This window comes from Microtus oregoni, unplaced genomic scaffold (genome assembly GCF_018167655.1).
Source record: "Microtus oregoni isolate MIOR12 unplaced genomic scaffold, Mior012 000009F_ref0000495, whole genome shotgun sequence".
Taxonomy (NCBI): domain Eukaryota; kingdom Metazoa; phylum Chordata; class Mammalia; order Rodentia; family Cricetidae; genus Microtus; species Microtus oregoni.
Window position 1 is genome coordinate 49,917,852 of NW_024543068.1, and position 19,849 is coordinate 49,937,700.

Consider the following 19,849-nt stretch of genomic DNA (forward strand, 5'->3'; position numbering starts at 1 on the left):
TCTGACCCCAAAACCTAGCTGTGGGATCCCAGCATCATGGCCCCAAGGCAATCAAAGTTGGAAGTGGTTGGAAAAATCGTACTTTTTGTTCCAGCAACTCTACTGAAATCTTTCCAGAAGACACAAATATGTCTAGTGTGTGAATTGGAGAGAAAGTTCAGTGGGAAGCATGCAGTTTCAGAGGAGAAATTCAACCAAACAAACACAAAAGAGCTACTGGAGAACTCAGCAGAAGCTGCCCCCTGCTGGCCCAGTATTGTAATCCCTGAGCACTTGGTGGTCCTAAGAGAAAATGTGGACTAGAGGATCTCAGGAAATTGAGCAGCCAGCTCATTAAGGCTCACAAAGTTCAGTAGGTCAGCACATCTCAAGGCTGGCTGGTCTGCTGTCTCTAAAAACCTCATGCACAGGGTGTTAGTTTTTATTTTCCAGAGTTTTAGTTGTAAACAAAAGTGATGAGATTTTTGTTGTTGTTTGTTTGCTTTAGTTTTTAAAGACAGGATTTCTCTTTGTAGAACTAGAGAAATCGTGGAACTAGTTCTGTAGATCAGGTTGGCCTTGAACTCAGAGATTCACCTGCCTCTGCCTCTCGAGTGCTGGAATCAAAGTAGTGTATCACTAGTGCCTGGCAACGGTTTTTTAAAGGAAAAAAGGAAAGGTAAAGTTTGGAAAGGTAGCATAGATTAGCATCTCATGAGTATGGTGCATGACGAACATGCACGAAGCCCCGGGGTTAGTCCTCAGACGTTTGGATGAGGGGGGCCAGCCCACATCCGGCTCAGAGCATGCTCTGGAGCCAAGGCTTCTGGATTTCAAGTATGTTGTATAGACACAAGGGACTCAATGGGGCCTGTGTCCACTCCTGCATCCTGGGTTGGTACCCATGCTCTTTGTGGTTCACTCCTGCATCCTGGGTTGGTACCCATGCTCTGTGTGTCCACTCCTGCATCCTGGGTTGGTACCCATGCTCTGTGTGGTTCACTCATTTTTCGGAAATACACAAAGTAGAGCAAGCCTTGGATGTTTCTCTTCAGATCAGATCTCTGAGTAGTGATCTGTGGGGAGAGGGAGTGCTGGCAGAGCTTTACAAAGGTAAAGACCCGAGAGGAGGGATGCCTCATGAAGGTGACGGCACTTGAGCTGGTCTCGACCAGTGGCTGTAACTCTCAAGCTGAAGATGGGGGTTAGGGCATTCATTGTAAGAACAGGAAGCAAGATGAATGAAGCCTCACGAAGGTGATGGCATTTGAGCTGGTCTTGATAGAGGGACATGACTCTCAAGCTGAAGATGGCGGCTAGGGCATTCGTTATTAAGAACAGGAAGCGAGATGAATGATGAAGTCTAAGTAACAAAAAGAGCTGTGCACCAGAAATAAAGACCAGTTTGGTTCAGGAGAAGAGCAAGATACATGGAAAGCAGTGAGAGAGAGTGTAGAGGGCTGGCATTTAGCATATCTGTAAGGCTTTGGAACAGTTATTTACACAGGTGGCTAAGTCAAACAAGGGGCACACGAGTAAATAATTAGCCTTACTGGGCATGAAACATGGACGTAGGAACCTGGCATGAATGGAGGTCATGTGGGCCGTGAGATCAAGATGTGAACCTGAGTTTTATTTTAAAGCCAACTGCTCTGGGGTACACCAAAAGGAACCGAATAACTTACAAGTGTGTAATCTGAACCCAGGGGAAGACAACAACGCCCTGACTATTAAAATATGACAGTCAAAAAAGAGGAAGGGGGAAAAGTCTTTAAAAGTTGGAGTAAGGTACAAGAGGGACATTCAGGTGGCAAATGACGCTGTCGTGAGAGGTGGAGTTCGGAATGAGTCACTCGCACGAGTCAAGTCAATGAGTTTGGGTCTGTCATAAGGACAGGATAGGAACCTACTAGCAGGCCCTGAATACAGGACCGAAGCTGTGACAGGGAAGAGAGATCTCCGGAGCACCTTGAGAAAACAAACCCCGTTGTGATTACAGATATGTATAACACATGTATGTTTGATCAGCTGCTAACTTCTCAGAAGCTCTTATCCCATACTGACCTCCTAACTGGCAGCAGAATCAAGGTCACATTTTCTGTAAGGAAATCTGAGACCGAGTCAGCAGTCTAGTTATTTGGGATTCTAGTCTAGAAAATCAGACCCGCGAACTATACAACTAAAGTAGCTGAAGACACACCTTTTTTGGAGGGTGGGGAGCACGTCCCTAGACTCAAGGGAGGAGGGGTATGGCTGTGCTTGGGCAGAAAGCCCCACGTTAGCAGGAGAAAGGTTATGATGACACGCAACCTTCCAGGCTGACGCTCGTCGTCACGCTGCATAGTTGCCGCGTGGCTCATCGCGGTGACTACTCGGGCGAGTCCCAGGGCGGGCACCTCGGAGGGACGGGGGTCTCGACGCCACCGGACTGGGAGGAGCCATGAGAAGGCCGCGCCCTCTGGCCTACTACGTCTCCCAGAGTTCCGCGCGGCCCCAAGGCCTAGCAGCCACGGCGCGGAGCGCAGATTGGAGTTCTGGGAATAGGAGTCCGAATGCAGGCACCGCCTCAGTGGACGCCAATGGGGAGATGTGCAGCGATTGGCTAGCGGGCGATGCAGGCCCGCCCACACATGGTGACGACAGGCAGCCGTCTGGCTACTTAAGGCGTCGCGGTCTGGCCCACCCCGCCTTCGCTCCCGCGCTAGAGAGAAACATGTATCGTTTCCGCTCGCAGCTCTTCACGGGGATTTCTGCTGCCGCCGCCGCCGCCTCTCACCCGCGCCGCTCCTCGCCTCTCTTGTTAGCCCGAGACTCGCCTCTCAGCCGCCCGCCGCACAGACGAACGAGTAGACAGTGCAGCTCCATCGGCTGATCCTCGCTGAGCTCCCAAGTGTAAGCGGCACCGGGCGGCCCACGATGCCGAAGAACAAGAAGCGGAACGCTCCCCACCGCGGTGGCGGGGGTGGCGGCGGCTCCGGGGCAGCAACGTCGGCGGCCACGGCAGGTGAGGGGCGTCCCTGCGCCGAGTGCCGGCCGGCTGGCCGGCTGGCCGGATGGGAGGCTCCGGCCTGGGGCGCGGCGGGATTTGTAGTCCGGTCTTGGTGTCAGCCGCCCGCGGCTGCATAGCGCGTGGTGCGGCTGAACTACAGTTCCCATCATGCCCCGGGCGCCGCGCTCGCGCGTTTTGCGCTGGCACGCGGGAGCGGTCCAGGGGCACCGGCCCTCGGGGCGGGGAGAACGGGGACCCGAGGCTGGAGGCTGAGTTAGAATAAGGGCGATCGGGGCTTGGCGCTCTTGGAGCTCCGCTTCCTGTCCGACCTTCTGCCGGACGAGAGATTTGGGGCGGAGCGCCGGTGGCTCGCCGCGGTTGCCCGCTGCCTGTGACTCTCCATCATGGAGTTCTCGGGAGTGCCAAACGTCCGGCGGGTTTGGACCGGCTTTTGTGTCACGCGGCCGGGGTGACGCAGAGGCGCGAGTGGCTTCCATTCCCGATGTTTCCCTGCGCGTCCTGCGTGTCCGCTAGGCGGGGTGGAGGCGTCGGAAGCCGAGGCCACCGCCCCACCCCAAGCGTGGCTCCCACGCTTGACCCTGTACCCTCAGGAACCAGGAGCAGGGACACCCCTAGTGCCACCAGCCTAGGCGACCGCGTTCTCCTTTGTGCTGCGTTCTATAGATTCCATGCAGTGCTAGGAACGATGGTGAGAAGCCGAGGTTGCAATTGGCCGAAAGTTAGAGATAGTGTTTTGGGGTTTTTTGTTTTGTTTTTTGTTTATTTTCCACGCCAAGTGGAAGCTTTTCCTGAAGGGAAAATTACTGAACTGAATGTATGGTTCTCTACTTACTAAGAAAGAAAACAAAGTGCCTGCAGCCGAAGAAGGTCCTTTCTACAAGACTGCACACACAACACCAGTCGAGTGTTACACTCGGTAGTCCTCTCATTAATTGTTAAGATTATGAAGTTGAATATCGGAATACCCCCGACATAGCTGCTAATTTTTGATCATTTGAATGCTATGCCTGTGTTCGTTAGAAAAGTAAATGACCATTTTTCTTGTTAACTATTGGAAACTGGCATCGCAAAACGTTATCCTACAGGGCTTGGAGAAGGCTAAACCTTTTTGATCATGCATTAAACGCTGACTGAGATGACAAATACAGACTTTTCTTTCAGATTGTTTTTCTTATTCCTGAGTTCATCGTGAAATTCATTGTGAAGTTGTGAAACACTGTTCATTTAACCATTTGTGGTCGGATCAGGGATCCTGCTTACCTCTGTCTGGCTAAGCTTTCCGTCCCCGATAAATAGATGAGTTCTTTCTGGAAGAGTCTTACTAGTTTTGTTAGTTTACCTTTTTAAAAAAATCAATGAATGGAGAAGCATTGATGTTTGGAAGCCCTTCTTTTCTATAGTTTTCTACCGAGCACGACACATTTTCCCCAAGGCTTATCCGACCTGTCATCAGCCTTCACTGCTGTCCTTTAGATCCTCCGGAGTAGAAAAGATACATTTTAACACCGCGGTCTGGCATGTGGAGTACAAGCATTGGACATTAAATATATTTTTTAGCATTTGTTAACAAATGGAAAGCATTGATTTGTTTGTAAAAACTGTAGGCTTTGACATTGTTACCATGATAGTTACCCTTAAAAGTTACTGTAACAGTGGAACTGGCTGAGACCGCTTTTCTGTACTTTGTTTTCTTTTACCTTAGTCACATGTGTATATTTTACTTACTAGTTAAAGGGAATTATCAACACTTTTGCTGGAGAGATGGCTCAGAGATTAAGAGCATTGACTATTCTTCCAGAGGTCCTGAGTTCAGTTCCCAGCAACCACATGGTGGCTCACAACCATTTGTAATGAGAACTGGTTCTCTCTTCTTGAGTGCAGGCATACACTTTATACATAATAAGTAAATACATCCTTAAAGATTTTTTTTTTAATTAGAAACCACTTTTCCTATTGATGTTTGGGTGACAGAACAAGTGCGATTTAAATACAGCCAACTTTTCAATTAGTTAGGTTAAGTAAATGGGGAGTTTTAGAAAGCCAAGAGAATTGATCTCATACACAGGTGTCTACACAGTAAGCACCGTTCTGATTTGAGGGATGTGTTTGTGGGTTTTGTTTTGTTTTTTACTTTTTGTTTAAGACACTCAACTCTATCCTGGCCTGGAATTCAGTGTAGCCTAAGCTGACACTGATCTCAAACTAAGGCATCCTCCTGCCTTAGCCTTTTGATTGCAGGGATTGCAGATGTAAAGCCTCCAGATTTAGCATGAAAGACAAGGTTTTTAAGGGTTAAAAAAGTTTGGATAGTAAGCCTTTGAGAATGAGTACCTCAAATGCCTAGCATGCCAGCTCATTAACACCCAGATTGCAAGGTAAGCTTGACCTAGATGTCAGGAATTCTTACAGGAAGCATTTCCTTGCTTTAGAAATGCATTTATTTATTTGTGTGTATGAACACTCCAGGATACCAATGTGGAGGTCAGAGGATACACTCTCTGTGGTCCAGGGCCAGCTCTCCTTGCTTTTCCAGACCCCTTTCTTGAACCATGAAGAAACTAAACTAATTAGTTAAAGAGTCCGGAGCTTAAACCTGTGTAAGAATACTCAGGAAAACTGACCAAATAAGACACTTTTAAAATGACATTAGCTTGTATGTAAATAAGATTGTTCAGAATATACTCAGCTGTCTTAATTTGTAGTGAGGAAAGATCCAGAAATAGACTGGTGTTTATTTTTCCCCTAAGCACTGCGATTAGGAACCTTTGGCTTCTTTCTTCACCTCTCTGTGCTTTCCTACTTTGATTCAAATTACTTTGGCCTCAGGCCAGCAGATTTCAAGGTCACTTGTTAACTTTATATTTTGCCTACTTCTGCGTCGGATTTTATGTTTTGTTTTTTTAAAGCAACTCTTATTTAAAAGCAAATCAGCCCAACTCTTAACAGGCTTAAGATTTTAGAGGATTTAAAAAATAAACTTAACACCCAGTAATCCTAGGATTTGAGAGGCTGGGGTGGCAGGAAGATTGGCAGGAATTGAAGGTTAATCTGGGTTATATAGCGATTGGCTTTCAGAATCAGACTGGGTCACCAAAAACTGGAATAAACCAGTAAATAGAAGCAAGGTAACAAATAATAAACATTTAAAAGAAAAATGTAGGAACTTGATTTTTTTTTTTTAATTTGCTATTTATTCCACCTAAGAAAGTATTAGTAGTCCAGGTGATAGTGGTGCGTGCAGAGATGGGCAGATCAGTGAGTTCAAGGCCATCCTGGTCTACAGAGTTCCAGGACAGCAAGGATGATTACACAGAAGAAACCCTGTATCAAAAAAAGGTTAAATATTATATGTTACAATATTTCTGAAGAAATTGCTGTTCTACAGATAAGCAATCAAAATATAATAACCATTTATCTATATTCACTTACAGTTTGTCATAATGATACAATTAATAATCGAATATACTTATTTTGTACTTTTGATGCTTTCCCTTTTCCTTCAGTCTTTGTTGGTAATTGATTGACAAAGAAGGATTGTATACATCTGGAGGATACATAGTTACATCAGTGTATCATACATAGTAAGATAATGATAATCATGCTACTTAATGACATCTTACTTTGTCAGTGGAACACTCCTAAATCTGGAGTATAGAACATACTACTTGCTGTACTCCTGAATTGATATGATTGTTTTATGTTTAATATTGAAATATATTTCTGTATGTTTGCAAATAGATGTAAATAAACTAGTTTGCATAAAAGTAGATAAAATCTGTACTTAAGAGGTACCAAAGGAAGAGGTTAGGTATGCTGGAGAGTGGAGGAAATTGACCTGTTGTGTAGTTTATGTTCATTTTTCTGTACTCTGCCCGAGTGATATGTACTCTTACATATTAAAAAGCACCAGGTATTAGAGGGACTTAATATTTGATGTTGTCTTTGAATTTACTAATACAAGGAGATCGAGTTCAGGCTACCCTGGACCCTTCCTTTATGGTCAAAATTTGAGAATGTGAGATCCCTAAACTATGAATTTATTCTTTAATGAAGTTTAAAAACTGCTATTTAAATTCTTTTTTTTTCCTTTTTCCTTTTTTTTTTTTTTTTTGGTAGTAGCATTGGTATTTGTAAACTCTTGGATATAGTTAAAATTTCTTATTTTATTTGAGCTTTGAGACAGGGTCTCACTGTAACTCTTGACTGGCCTGGAGCCACCCCTATGTAGATCAGACTAGTTTCAAATTCAGAGACCTTTGTCTTCCAAGTAATACATAGTCAGCATTCTTTTCTTTTAAAGGGAGTTTATTTAACAGGTAGATGTCTTGGTGGGTGAAGACCTTTTGCAGAGTGAGATCTGAGTTCAGATTCTGAGCTGTGAAGCCAGGGTGGTAGTACACATCTGTAATGCTCATGCGCCCATGGGAAGATAGAGTCCCCAGAGGCCTGTCCAGCTGACCTGCTGTACAGTGCCAAACATCAAAACAAGGTGGAGGCCAAGGATGGGCACCCAAGATTGAGCTCCGTGTGACGCATACCTTCTTCCCCACGGTGTAATCAAATCTTAAATTGAGCATTGTTTCTCATGCCTGGTAATGCCAGCACCCAGGAGGCTGGAATGGGAGCCTTGCTGGAAGTTCAAACCAACCAGGGCTACAACAGTGAGACCCCGACTTAAAGGGGACAGGGAGTAGGGGAAACAATTTAATTTGAACTGGCTTTTTGTAAAGTCAGATATGAAACTTTTGCTTCTCATTACCTTTAAGTCTTTCAGCCTGGTAGTTGTGTTTAAATAAGATAGCTCTGAACAAGAGGCCATTTACGCAGCTAATGTTTACTAAAGCTGTCATTTTTATTGGGAAGTATAATCGCCTTATCATTTAGGGTATAATACTTATCTAAACCTGTTTTCATTTTGTTCATGATTTGAAGTAATTTTCATCTTACCAAATTTTGGTAGATGATTGATAACATTTCTACAGTTGCTTCATAATGTGAAGCAACTAAGATAGCTGGCCTTGTGAAGTGCAGATGAGGGGGATCAGTGTTTTAGGAACATTGTGTACATTCTTTTGCTATATAATTATCTCATCAAGAAGTTTGACTTTGTTACTAGATAGCAAGTATTTGCATATATAGCAAAGAAAAACAAATGTTGTCCCTTTCCTCTTTCTTACCTTAGGTGGCCCACACCGGACAGTTCAACCTTTCAGTGATGAAGACGCATCCATTGAAACAATGAGTCACTGCAGTGGCTATAGCGACCCTTCCAGCTTTGCCGAGGATGGTAGGAGTTTCCAGTGTAAACTTTGGGCTTGCCACACAGAGATGGTGTAGGTGGGGGAATTCGTAACTGTGAGCTGTACTGTCCCTTTTCCTTCTTATGGTACAGTGTTGTTTCCATTCCATAGGCCCAGAAGTCCTTGATGAGGAAGGAACTCAAGAAGATTTAGAGTACAAATTGAAGGGGTTAATTGACCTGACCCTCGATAAGAGGTAAGAGTGTTAAAAGGTTTCTGTTCTGGGTGATTCTAATCAGTTACTTTTAATTTGTACCACAGAAGTGTGTTCTTCTGAAGCTTGGTTTGTTTACTTTGATGATGTTACTTTGGCCTTTTAATTTGGTATATATATATTGAAATTTATTTGTTCTACTAAAAATGACAAGTTACTAAGTTACCTGTCTACTAAATTTGTTATGGGCGTGAAAACTACCAAGGTAAATTTTCTTGAGGGTATCTTTGGAGATTAATAGATGGAAATGGAAATCTTAGAAGCTACAGGTATGAGTACTAGACTTAGGATTTACTTATGAATGGTGGCTGTACCTCCTTGGGTCCCAGGTTCTCGAGGCTGACAGGAGAGGATCAAGTTGAGCTCGGGAGTTGGAGGCTGGCCGGCCAGAGAAGAGGAGCTAGATTTAAAGGAGTACCTGGACTAGAAGAGTGTGGATGTGCTAAAATGCGTACTAGATGGCATGTGCTGCGCATTGAGAGTCAGATTATTGCAGTCGCTTGTGTCTGTGGCTACTCCAAAGTGAAGTGCTGTGACAGAAAGCGCCTCAGAAACCTGTCGTTCAGAGTTGACGGAGTGGGTGGGAAGCGGATTAGTGGGAGCTCCTTGGAGCCCGGCGACAGGTGTGGAGATTAATGTCTTCAGAAGCTGTGCTTGTGGCACTCTCCTGACCAGACCGTCCTCTCCATCATGTTCTGAACAGTGCGAAGACGAGACAGGCGGCTCTTGAAGGTGTTAAAAATGCGCTGTCTTCAAAAGTGCTGTATGAGTTTGTTCTGGAGAGAAGAATGACTTTAACTGATAGCATTGAACGCTGTCTGAAAAAAGGTAATTCCAGACCTGTGCAGAATGAATAGGGAAGGTAGATTATCATTCTTTGTTACCTCAGAAGGGGTGATTGCCATTCTCAGGTTGCATAGGAAGGAATGAAAGCATCAGATTGTAACTTGAAGTCTGATTTCAAAAGACATCTTCATTTTTCTAAGCAGGGAAAGCATCCTAAGAATCCAGCTCATTTTCTCCTTGCAGTTGAAACAGCAGTTGTATGCTAAAACAGCACCACTTTTAGGATATCCCTGGCCCATTTAGTTGTTTAACTGTGGAGTAGGGATCTGGAGTTTGTTGTAAAAGATGATATTTCTAAGAATAGAGAAACTACTCTAGCAGAGATAGCAGCTAAAGTGTTTGCTTTACAAGTATGAATGAGCACCTGAGTCCATCGTAAGGATCCTAAACCAAAGCAAGCTCCAGGGAGAGACCATGTCTCAAAAAAACAAGGTGGAGGCCTGGGGAGACAGCTCAGTAGGCAAAGTGATTGCTGTGTGTCTAATAACCGAAGTTTGTTCCTGACACCCACATAAAACACTGAGGGCAGTGGTGCAGATTTCTGCTTCCGTCATTGCTGTGATAGAAGAGAGATTAAGAGTGCATGGGAGGGCTGGAGAGATGGCTCAGAGGTTAAGAGCATTGCCTGCTCTTCCAAAGGTCCTGAGTTCAATTCCCAGCAACCACATGGTGGCTCACAACCATCTGTGATGGGGTCTAGTGCCCTCTTCTGGTCTGCTAGCATACACACAAACAGAATATTGTATTCATAATAAATAAATAAATATTTAAAAAAAAAAGAGTGCATGGGAGCAGCTCAGTAACAGATGACTCTGCCTCAAAATACAGTTGAAAGAGAATTAGCTCTCCAAATCGTCCCTTGACCTTGATTTGTGTGTCTGGGTGCCAGCCCCCTCCTGTAGTAACTGTTAATCTGTTAGACCAAACTGGGACAGTTTTTATTCTCATTTGACCTTAGGGTGAAAACTTGCTTATCATTGCAGCAGCTCTTGATCTACTCTCTCCCAGTGAACAAGGACAGGGCTAGGAAAAGTCAGGTGGCTCTAATTTTGTAACTGCTATAGTTGAAAGCAGAGCCAATTGTGTTTGAGATACCAGAGTTTCTTCTTAATGTGTATTAATTGCAATGATACCCTCTCCCATAGTGATAGCTAGACAAGGTAGCTTTAAAAATCCCATTTCAATATACATATTTTATAGTTTCTTAGATAGTAACTTAAATTCAGGCCAGCCCGAGGTGGTGCATATCCTTAATCCCAGCAGACACAGACAGGGGAGGGTCTCTGAGTTTGAGGCTGGTCAGATCTACATAGCAAATTATAGGCCGCTCAGTTACTACGTAGTGAAACCCTGTCTCAAAAAAAAAAAAAAAAGGCTAATAGCCTAAGTTTAGTATTTACCCAAACCCTCTAGTACACATGCTTCTTTGAAAAATGAGCTGCGTTTATATCTATGTAGAAAGAATCTTTAACTTGGGCACATATTTGGTTAAAATAATCAGAAGGGGGACCCATAAATAAGAAATGCTTGGGTTAGGCTAAGGGCAGCTGTGACACCATTTATGTGAGTGCCTTCAGGAATTAGAAGGCAGAAATTAACGTGAAGCACATGCCTGTGCCAGTCCATGCACCCTCAGGGTGGATGCCAGTTTAGAGGAACCTGTTTGGAGAATCAGAGTAGTTAGGCGAAAGCCTAGCAAGTGTTCAGCTGGGGTTGAGTGAGGCCAGGCTATTTCTCGCATCAACCTGAAGCACAGTATGGGTTGAGATTTCTGGAAACTACTCTCTTGCTCTAAATATACTGGAAATAAAGTCTGCCGTGCTTGCATCCCTGCCCCTTCAGGGAAGAGTGACGAGCAGCGTGCAGCTGCCGCGTTGGCGTCTGTTCTCTGTATCCAGCTGGGTCCTGGGTTGGAAAGTGAAGAGATTCTAAAGACTCTTGGACCAATCCTAAAGAAAATAATTTGTGATGGAACAGCCAGTATCCAGGCTAGGCAAACTGTAAGTATGTAAAATTTACAGATCTCTCTAGGCATGACACCAGCTATAAGTAGTAGGGCTTACTTAATATCTTACTTGGATTTGTCTTAAACAGTTTGTGAGACAGTGTTCATTTGAGCAATCTCCATACGCAGTTATTAGATGTTGGGTTACTAGGATAGTGATGGAATAACTTTGGAGCTTAAATAGACAATAGTTTAGACACTAATGCTGACTGGCTTGCATTTTTATGTAGGACTCTAACCTCTGGCCTGTGAGGTACTTAATCTGTCCTGGGGTTTGAGAGAATTATGTGAACGTTACTAGATTCTGCTTTGTGCTTCATGGGACCTGGAAGCTGATCCATATGCACGGTTCCTTCTAGTGAAGGGGACCCAGAGGGTCAGTCACTTCCTACCTAGCGTGGTCTTTGCAAACTTAGTAGCAGAGCTTGGACTAAGCCCTCCTGTCCTGACTTTAGTTCGCTCTTCTTTCTTTCCCTTTCTCCTCACGCCTAATGCAGGAAGTACAAAAATTGCATATTGAATTCTAAAATGTTTATTAAAATAACAATCGTTAATGTCTGTTTTTTTTTCTTTCCAGTGTGCAACTTGCTTTGGGGTTTGCTGTTTTATTGCCACAGATGACATCACTGTAAGTAGAGTAATCTTTAGTCCAGTCAGTGCTGTTACCTTGGATTGAGGAGAGTTCTAGTCTTATTCACATTCTTCTCTATTAGGAGCTGTACTCAACTTTGGAATGCTTGGAATCCATCTTCAGCAAGGCGTATGTGAAAGAGAAAGACAACAGTGTTCTCTCCAGCACCCCCAACACAGTTCTTCACATCAGCTCCCTTCTTGCATGGACGTTATTACTGACCATATGCCCAATCAGCGAAGTGAAGAAGAAGCTGGAACTGTATGTATTTGTATTTTCTTTTAAACGTCTACATGCATGTCTGTACACTATATGAGTGCAGTCTCCCTGGAGGCCAGGAGAGGGCTTTGTATTCCCTAGAACTTGAAGTGGTTAGGTATCATGTGGATGCATGGAATGCTGCTAACTTTCCAACTCTAGTTTCTTTTTTTTAGGAAGATGAATGTATTTTATTCTATGTGCATGTGTGAGCATGTGTGTATGTTCATCACATGAGTGCTGGTGGTCGCAGAGGCCAGCAGAGTCTTTCGGATGCCCTGGAGCTGGGGTTAGAGTCAGTTGGGAGTTTAAGTGTGTGCTGGGACCCAAAACTTTAGTCCTCTGTGCATCAGGTGCTCTTAAACAACTGAACCAGTTTCCCAACCCCCTTTTAGTTTCCTATTTAAATTAAAAACAAGCTGTTTAACTGACATAACTGGTTGTACTCATAAAGTGGTGCCTCTTTTCTAGGCATTTCCATAAGCTCCCAAGCCTCCTTTCTTGTGATGATGTAAACATGAGAATTGCTGCTGGCGAATCTTTGGCGCTTCTGTTTGAATTGGCCAGAGGAATGGAGAGTGTGAGTATCTAATTGGCCGGAGGAGACACAGGACCGTTCCTCCATTGTCACTGTCACACTTAGGAATTGGATAATAAATTTATAGGTTGATCTCATGAGAACTTGTGATTGATTGGTTTGAGAGTATAACCTGGTAGGGTTGGTGGACACTTAGAAGTTATGGAGAACTAGTCACAAATACTTGCTTCCGGCTGTCCCAGTTGGCCCTGATACTGGAACTGTGTTAGACTTTGCACCAGATGCCCTTTGTTCCAGAAGCCTTTTTTTCTTGGGCATTCTGAGATGTTTGGTAATCCTAGTTCATTGTTGTCACTGGAAAGGTAAATTATTCCTAGATACTAATTCATGGACTGTGCTGGCATTTCAAATCGAGGCTGGAGGGATGGCACAAAGGTCAAGAGCACTTTCTCTCCAAGGATCTGAGTCTCATTCCCAGCACCTATAGACTACCACCTGGGGAGTCATGTGTTCCCACATGAAAGAGCAGTGGACACCAGGCACTCCAGTCTGGGGAGTCATGTGTTCCCACATGAAAGAGCAGTGGACACCAGGCACACATGGTGTACAGACAGACATCGAGGAAAGCACATTTAGACATAAAATAAAAGTAAAGGAAAAAATTTTAAATAAGTCTGTAGGTACTTATTGTCATAAATATAAATGACGGGGGAAATTAGTAACTAAGTAGATGTTATTTCTCATCTTGATTTACTTAATAGGTGCTTTTTAAAATGTTTGTCTCCAACAAAAAGTTAATTAATAACTAATGAGCAGATTTAAAATAATTCTCCGAGCACAGGAAATGAGTAGAATTTAATTCTTCAGAATCTTTCACTAACATGGTATTACTGATCTGGAATTATGCAGTGGTGATTCTGCATGAACCTTGGAACAGGTTCTAAAGAACTGGCTTCTACATTTTGCAGAATGAGTTGGTTAGGTAATAGTGACTGTTTAAGATTGAAATTAGGAGTTATGCTCCTTTTCATGCTCTCCTGGCTTACTGTGTGCTTGCTCTGTCTGTGTGGTTAGCGTGGCTCTGGAACCATGCTGCTGGGGCCCACTTCCCTGCCACCCTTGCTAGTTGGTGTTGGGTAGCTTCTGTTCCTTGGTGTCCTCGTCTTTAAAGTGGGAAAAATGATGTTGGGTATGTCATAGGGTTGTGTATGTCGTAGGTAGCCCTTAGTATGAAGTATTGATTGAATTGAGATTGGCTTCTTCCCCTCAGCATCTGCTAGAGCCCATAAGAACTGGGGTAACATAAAATAGTAGAGGTGTGTGGTGTTCTTGTTGAGAGCACACAGCAGGGAAATAGGTCAGCTGGTAGATTCTCCAGTTCTCCCTGCTCGTTTCCACCTGCCCTGGCAATGGGGAGGCTACAATACTGACTGAGACGGAAGGTTACACCAGCGCGTAAAGTCTGATGTTTCAGGTGCTCTCCTTGGGAAAGAGCGGCTTGGCATTCTTCCTTGTCTTTGTGGATAGTAGTCATCAAAGACGCCTTTAACTTCCCCTTACCAACCCACAAAGGGTTAAAGTAGCTTTTTGCCTTAAACTTAATTACTGAGCCATGTTTCTTGCTGTGTCGTGCTGCTTATTGAGACAGTGGCATGTAAACAGAAACCCCACCCTCTGGGAATGGCTGCTGACTCGCTTCACCTCTGAGCTAGCAGTGGTTGTGTTCTGGGGACGCCATTGTCTGGGGTCCCGTAGCTGGACAGATGCTCTTGGCACTCACATCTACATGGCGGAACTTCTGCAGCCTAGGTTCTCTAGGACAGCTATGCTGTTGTGCAGTAGTATGTCTTAGAGTTGAGTTTTTGAATAATATCTGCCTGTTTATATGTGCAGATGTTAGAATTAGTCTGCAGTACAAATCTCCATCAGTAGTAATAATTGTTGCTTTATGTAACTACTATGTTTCAGAGGTAGATTATTCGTTAATTCTAGAAGATGTTGTAAAAGAGATTTATGAAATGAAATCTTCTCTTGGTCAGGACTTTTTTTATGAAGACATCGATTCCTTGACCCAGATGCTCCGGGCCCTGGCTACAGATGGAAATAAGCACCGGGCCAAAGTGGACAAGAGGAAGCAGCGGTCTGTCTTCAGAGACGTCCTGAGGGCTGTGGAGGTAGGTGTCTGCGGGGCCAGAATGCTTAGCAGCTCTTTTGAAGTGAGGTTGTTTTGAGGGGAACTTGACACCTGAGTCATCTTGTTTCCTCTTTTTAACACCAGAGCAGGGTTTAACAGTGTAAGGGACTCTTGGTCAGCAGGCGCACTTTCTGGTGAGAGTTTAGAGAGGACTGAGGGCAGTGTGGGGGAGGGCGTCCCTATCATGTGGAGCTCTCAGGTGCATACCGGCACTGGAGAAAGAGAGCCATGGTGGCATTTCATTTTCCACCTCATCACAGATGGAATTCCTGTCTGCTTCTCAAGCTTCCGGGTAATTCCTGAGCATCCGTGATGTCTGGGAAGAGCAGGTGCTAGAAATCCAGAGTAATAAACCCTATGGTCTTCGTGGGGTCACTGAAGCACGGGGCGGTCAGCTGGTGGAGAGACCCGGGCTTGGTGTGCTTGGCTGAAATAAGCCAGGATGGTGAGGACAGTCCAGAAGGCCGGAGCCTGACTGGTTTTAGTTGACTGGGAAAGGATTTTCTTGGTAAAAGTCTTAGGTTATCTGTGGGACTGGTGTTTTGAGAACAAATGTATTCAAGAGGCATTCAGCTTGATATTGACATGAGAAATTAAGCTAGACCAAGAAGCACTGGGAGAAACCCAGGCCAGAGTGGGTGAAGGTGAGGGATGAACAAGAGATGTGTCCTCAGTATCGTAACAGGCATGGCTACAGTGGGCGGGGCAGAGCTGGCAACTGGGGTAGTACTACAGCTCGTGAAAATATGGGATAGGGAACCGTGCGAAAGCTGGTAAGAATATAAATGAGGTTGGTGAGATGGCTTAGTGTATAAAAGCGTCTGCGGCACAGGTGCGAGGACCTGTGTTCGAATCTTCAAAGCCCAGATAGCAAATGCCTGTGGTCCCAGAGTTCCTACCGTGAGCCAGGAGAGTCCCTGGAACCTCCTGGGCCAGCCTGGCCTACCACAAATGAGAACCCCTGATCTCAAGCAAGGAGGAAGGTGAGGTGAGGACTGACATTGGCTGCCCTCTGGCCTCCACATGCAGACTGGCGAGTGTGTGCATGTGCCCACACACACAGAGGAGGTGGGGAGAGAGAGGAGAAAGGGAAGGAAGGATTGGAATTGTTGAATATGAAGCAGAGGGGCCAGCTGTTGTTAGGAAGAAGAAAGACTTCCAGAAGTAAACGCTGATGTCTAAGTGTTCCTTGAAGCTGTGAAGATGGAAAGACTAATGTGTCGCTGTTGGTGACTTCCAGGATGTCATTTTGTAGACATCCTTTCTCTTATACCTATAAAACCTGACTTACAGGTGACTTCATTCAAAGATTCAAAGAGGTGAATTGCTAAATGACAAGTCATAAAGGTTAGGAGAGAATTTGTTCAGTCCATTTAATCCCTTTAGAGAGAAGGGGCTGCATAGGTGTGGAGTGTTTGTGATCCTGTGACAGTTGCCTGCTTTCTTCCTGTGCTCTTAGAGTTCTTCCAAGAATTAAAGTTGTTTTTCCATGTTCCGATGCTATCTTGGTGACTTATCTATAGGGACATCTTATTCTGTCTGTTCTACTTACCCTGTGCTGTCTGTTCTCTTGGGCTTCAGTGCCCTGAGTGTACTTCATGGTGAAATGGTGTTCTCACAGAATCATTGTCTCTGCCTCTGAAACTCTGCGGTCATCTGTGGTACACACGGTGTGTGTGCATGTGCGTACACACACTTTTCCCTTCCTTCTCCCCTTCCTTACATCTTACTCAGGCTGCAACTGAACTCTGTTTTCCGGCCTCAGCCTTCCAGGATCCTTAGGTGTGTGTTTCTGCATCTGAATTTATTTTCTTGTTAAACCTAGCTGAGGTTTCTTGGAACTTCTGGTTGCTTCTCTCCTCTTCTTGACGATTAATCTGTTTATCTTTACTTTCTCCCCTGGATCTCAGCCTCCCTCAGCTCACTCCTTGCCTCCTGCTAGTTCTGTCTGTTGGTAGCCCCGCCCCCCTCCTCCTGTCCTGGAGCAGTACAAACGCTTGACCTTTCTTTCCCATTTTAAGTGCCTTTGAAGTTTTGAGGTACTCAAAACTGTGCGGCTCTAATGAGTTGTGTCAAGTGAATACTATCCCAAGGGTTCCTCCTGACCCCTTGTACGTTTGTATTTGGGACAGTAGTTACTAGCCTGACCACATCTTTTATGAAAAAGTATCCGTTCCAAATACTGTTCCTTTATCACTTTTTTTTTTAGCATAGAATTGTGTTTGGGCCATTTTAGGGGCGTGTGATAATTGTGGCTCTTTTATTGTGTAGGAACGGGATTTTCCAACAGAAACTGTTAAGTTTGGTCCTGAACGCATGTATATTGATAGCTGGGTCAAGAAACATACCTATGACACTTTCAAGGAGGTTCTTGGATCAGGGCTGCAGTACCACTTGCAGGTGAGTTGACACCCTGGCTTTAATTAGGGCGCGGGGTGGAGTCACAGGGCTGGTCTAGCTGAGTATCAGGACGCACGCAGGCATTAGAGAGCTCTCTGAGAGCGCATAACTTCACGAACTTTCCCTAGGACTTAGGGTGTTAGAAAACTCCTTGTGTTCATACCAAGAAAACAGGTCATTCCACTTCTTATTTACAGATAGCAATATCACCTGCCAGGTTCACTGTGTGTAGTGAAGTAGACACTCTTTTCTGTTTGTTCTAGACAAATGAATTCCTTCGCAATGTATTTGAGCTTGGGCCCCCTGTGATGCTCGATGCTGCAACACTTAAGACCATGAAGATTTCTCGTTTCGAAAGGGTGGGTTTGTTTTTGTTGTTTGTTTTTATAGAACTGATGCACAGCTACTCTTCAGGTTTCTCTTCAGTCATAGAGTTCTTTTGCTTTTGAAGAGAAATGGAGCCAAAGCTCTTCCTCTGCCTGGCGATAGGAATGTTTGCATGTTTCTGTCATCCTGTGCAGTTACTTGGTGAGATCCAGGCTCTTTTTACACAAGAGTATGCAGCATGAAATAGTGATTAGCATTGTTTCCTTTTTACCATTTCAGAGATTGTTAAATATAGTTTGGGTTTTTATTGGTGAGATTTACCTAACAGTTTTAATGTACTTAAATTTATTATTATCACCCAGGATGATGTACACCTGTTTTCTCATGAGTTTCCTTGTGATTTTTATCTCTTTCCCTAATTGTTTGTTTCTAAGAGTGTGCTCTTTTATTGATCCATGTGTATTTTTATCTCTTCCCTAGTTTGTTTATTTGAGAGTATGTTCTCTTATTGATCCATCTGTATTTTTCTTTTATTTCAGCACTTATATAACTCTGCAGCTTTCAAAGCTCGAACGAAAGCTCGAAGCAAATGCCGAGATAAGAGAGCAGATGTTGGAGAATTCTTCTAGATGTCTGCATTTGCTGGCTGTTTTCTAACTTCTTCCTTTATTATTATTTTTGCTACTTTTAATGTATATAAGCTTTTAGAAACAGTTTTTTATCTTGAGATCAATTTTGATAATTTTTGATTAGGGGTGGATTATATTTTAATTTAATGTTACAGTGTTATATGTTAATGAGTTCTGTTTATTAAATATTCTCTGTAAAAATAATTGGTAACCACAAATAAAGTGTTTATGCTGTATGGTCATGGTATTTTGCAGTAAGAAAAATTAGCAGGCAAAGGTTGACTTGTTTCCACTGTGTTCGTCAAAAGCACTGACAGGCTGTGATCATTCACACACACAGAGTATTTCACTTGACACGTATACTTTTGGGGAATAAATTCGTCTGGAAAAGCTGCTATATTAAGTGGTCACTGTTTTGTCAGTGGGCTCATCAAAAGGCATTCCACACTGCACTCAAGGCCTTGTGTTGAGACCTTGGGAGTTCATGTTATAATCAGCTTATGCCAGAAAGGTTACCAACCTTTTTGTCCCTAAGAGCCAAGAGTAGGACATACTGTGTGAAACCTGTTCTTTTCCCTTGGGAATAAAGGTCTTTTCCCACGGAAAGTGCTTATTTTGTAATAGAAGACACACTGTTTACGACTGACAGAACGAGCCAGGCAGGGAGTGAGACAGCTCTGTGTGTTTGGAAGCAAAACGACAAAGCTTTGAGTATTCAGACACTGAAATGATGAAATGCAGCGTACACAACCTGAACTTAGGTTAACCAACTTAAAGCTGCCCTGTTGGCCCTTCCTGCACACAGCTTAACCAATTTAAAGCTGCCCTGTTGGCCCTTCCTGAACACAGCTTAACCAACTTAAAGCTGCCCTGTTGGCCCTTCCTGGCATCTTGACTAAAGCATTTTGAGTACAGAAGACATTGTCATTAATTAATCTACAGGGATTTGTTTCCTTGATGCAGAGGGTGGGGCTAGGAAGCATGCCACCTAAGGTGTTTTCTCCCTATGCTGCAACAAACTAGAAGGTCTGGTAATCCTAAGAGGACAGCTGGCTTGTGCCACTTCAGCCCAAGTCTTGATCTGATACTCAGACCCCACATATAAACTGGCCAGTCTCAACAACGGAGAGGTGGAGGCAGGATTCCCCGATTTCAGGAAAAGATGGACGGATCCTGAGAATAACACTCGTGAACACAAACGTGGGAGGACAGAAAACCTACACCTGCAAAACTGAAAATGTAGGCAAAGAATTCTATTGACAATGTTCCCATGACCCCAGCCTATACTTGGAATTAAAGTGACAGTATACAATGCCACGGTCTAGATTCCAGTGTGTTCTCCACTGCACGGTGTCTGAGGGTTGAAGAGGTAGGTTGTGTGGGATAAAAGGAACAACTGGAGCAGGAAATCAATCAATCACTGAGTATCCTGACTCTGAACTCAGGAAGAATCAGCTTGTATTTGAGATCTGGGCCACAGAGAGAAACATCCTTATCCCTGAACCCAGGATTAAAGAC

At 44.1% G+C, this 19,849-nt stretch overlaps 1 protein-coding gene across 1 annotated transcript; it reads left to right on the forward strand.

Annotated features, from left to right (window-relative positions):
- Window positions 1–2,663: 2,663 nt before the first annotated feature.
- Ifrd1 (interferon related developmental regulator 1) lies at window positions 2,664–18,567 on the forward strand. Its single transcript, XM_041658570.1, has 12 exons — window positions 2,664–2,983; window positions 8,172–8,276; window positions 8,401–8,485; window positions 9,207–9,331; window positions 11,192–11,349; window positions 11,932–11,982; window positions 12,068–12,246; window positions 12,715–12,823; window positions 14,821–14,955; window positions 17,247–17,375; window positions 17,639–17,734; window positions 18,242–18,567. Exons 1-12 carry the CDS (start codon window positions 2,896–2,898, stop codon window positions 18,329–18,331), a joined length of 1,350 nt encoding a protein of 449 aa, XP_041514504.1. The 5' UTR covers window positions 2,664–2,895; the 3' UTR covers window positions 18,332–18,567.
- The last annotated feature ends 1,282 nt before the right edge of the window (window positions 18,568–19,849 follow it).

Excerpts from the sequence above, each read along its gene's own strand:
- Ifrd1 (XM_041658570.1), top strand. The coding sequence starts at position 2,896 with ATGCCGAAGAACAAGAAGCGGAACGCTCCCCACCGCGGTGGCGGGGGT. Across the intron at positions 11,350-11,931 it reads GTATCCAGGCTAGGCAAACT|TGTGCAACTTGCTTTGGGGT; the intron begins GTAAGTATGTAA and ends TTTTCTTTCCAG. Across the intron at positions 17,735-18,241 it reads AGATTTCTCGTTTCGAAAGG|CACTTATATAACTCTGCAGC; the intron begins GTGGGTTTGTTT and ends CTTTTATTTCAG.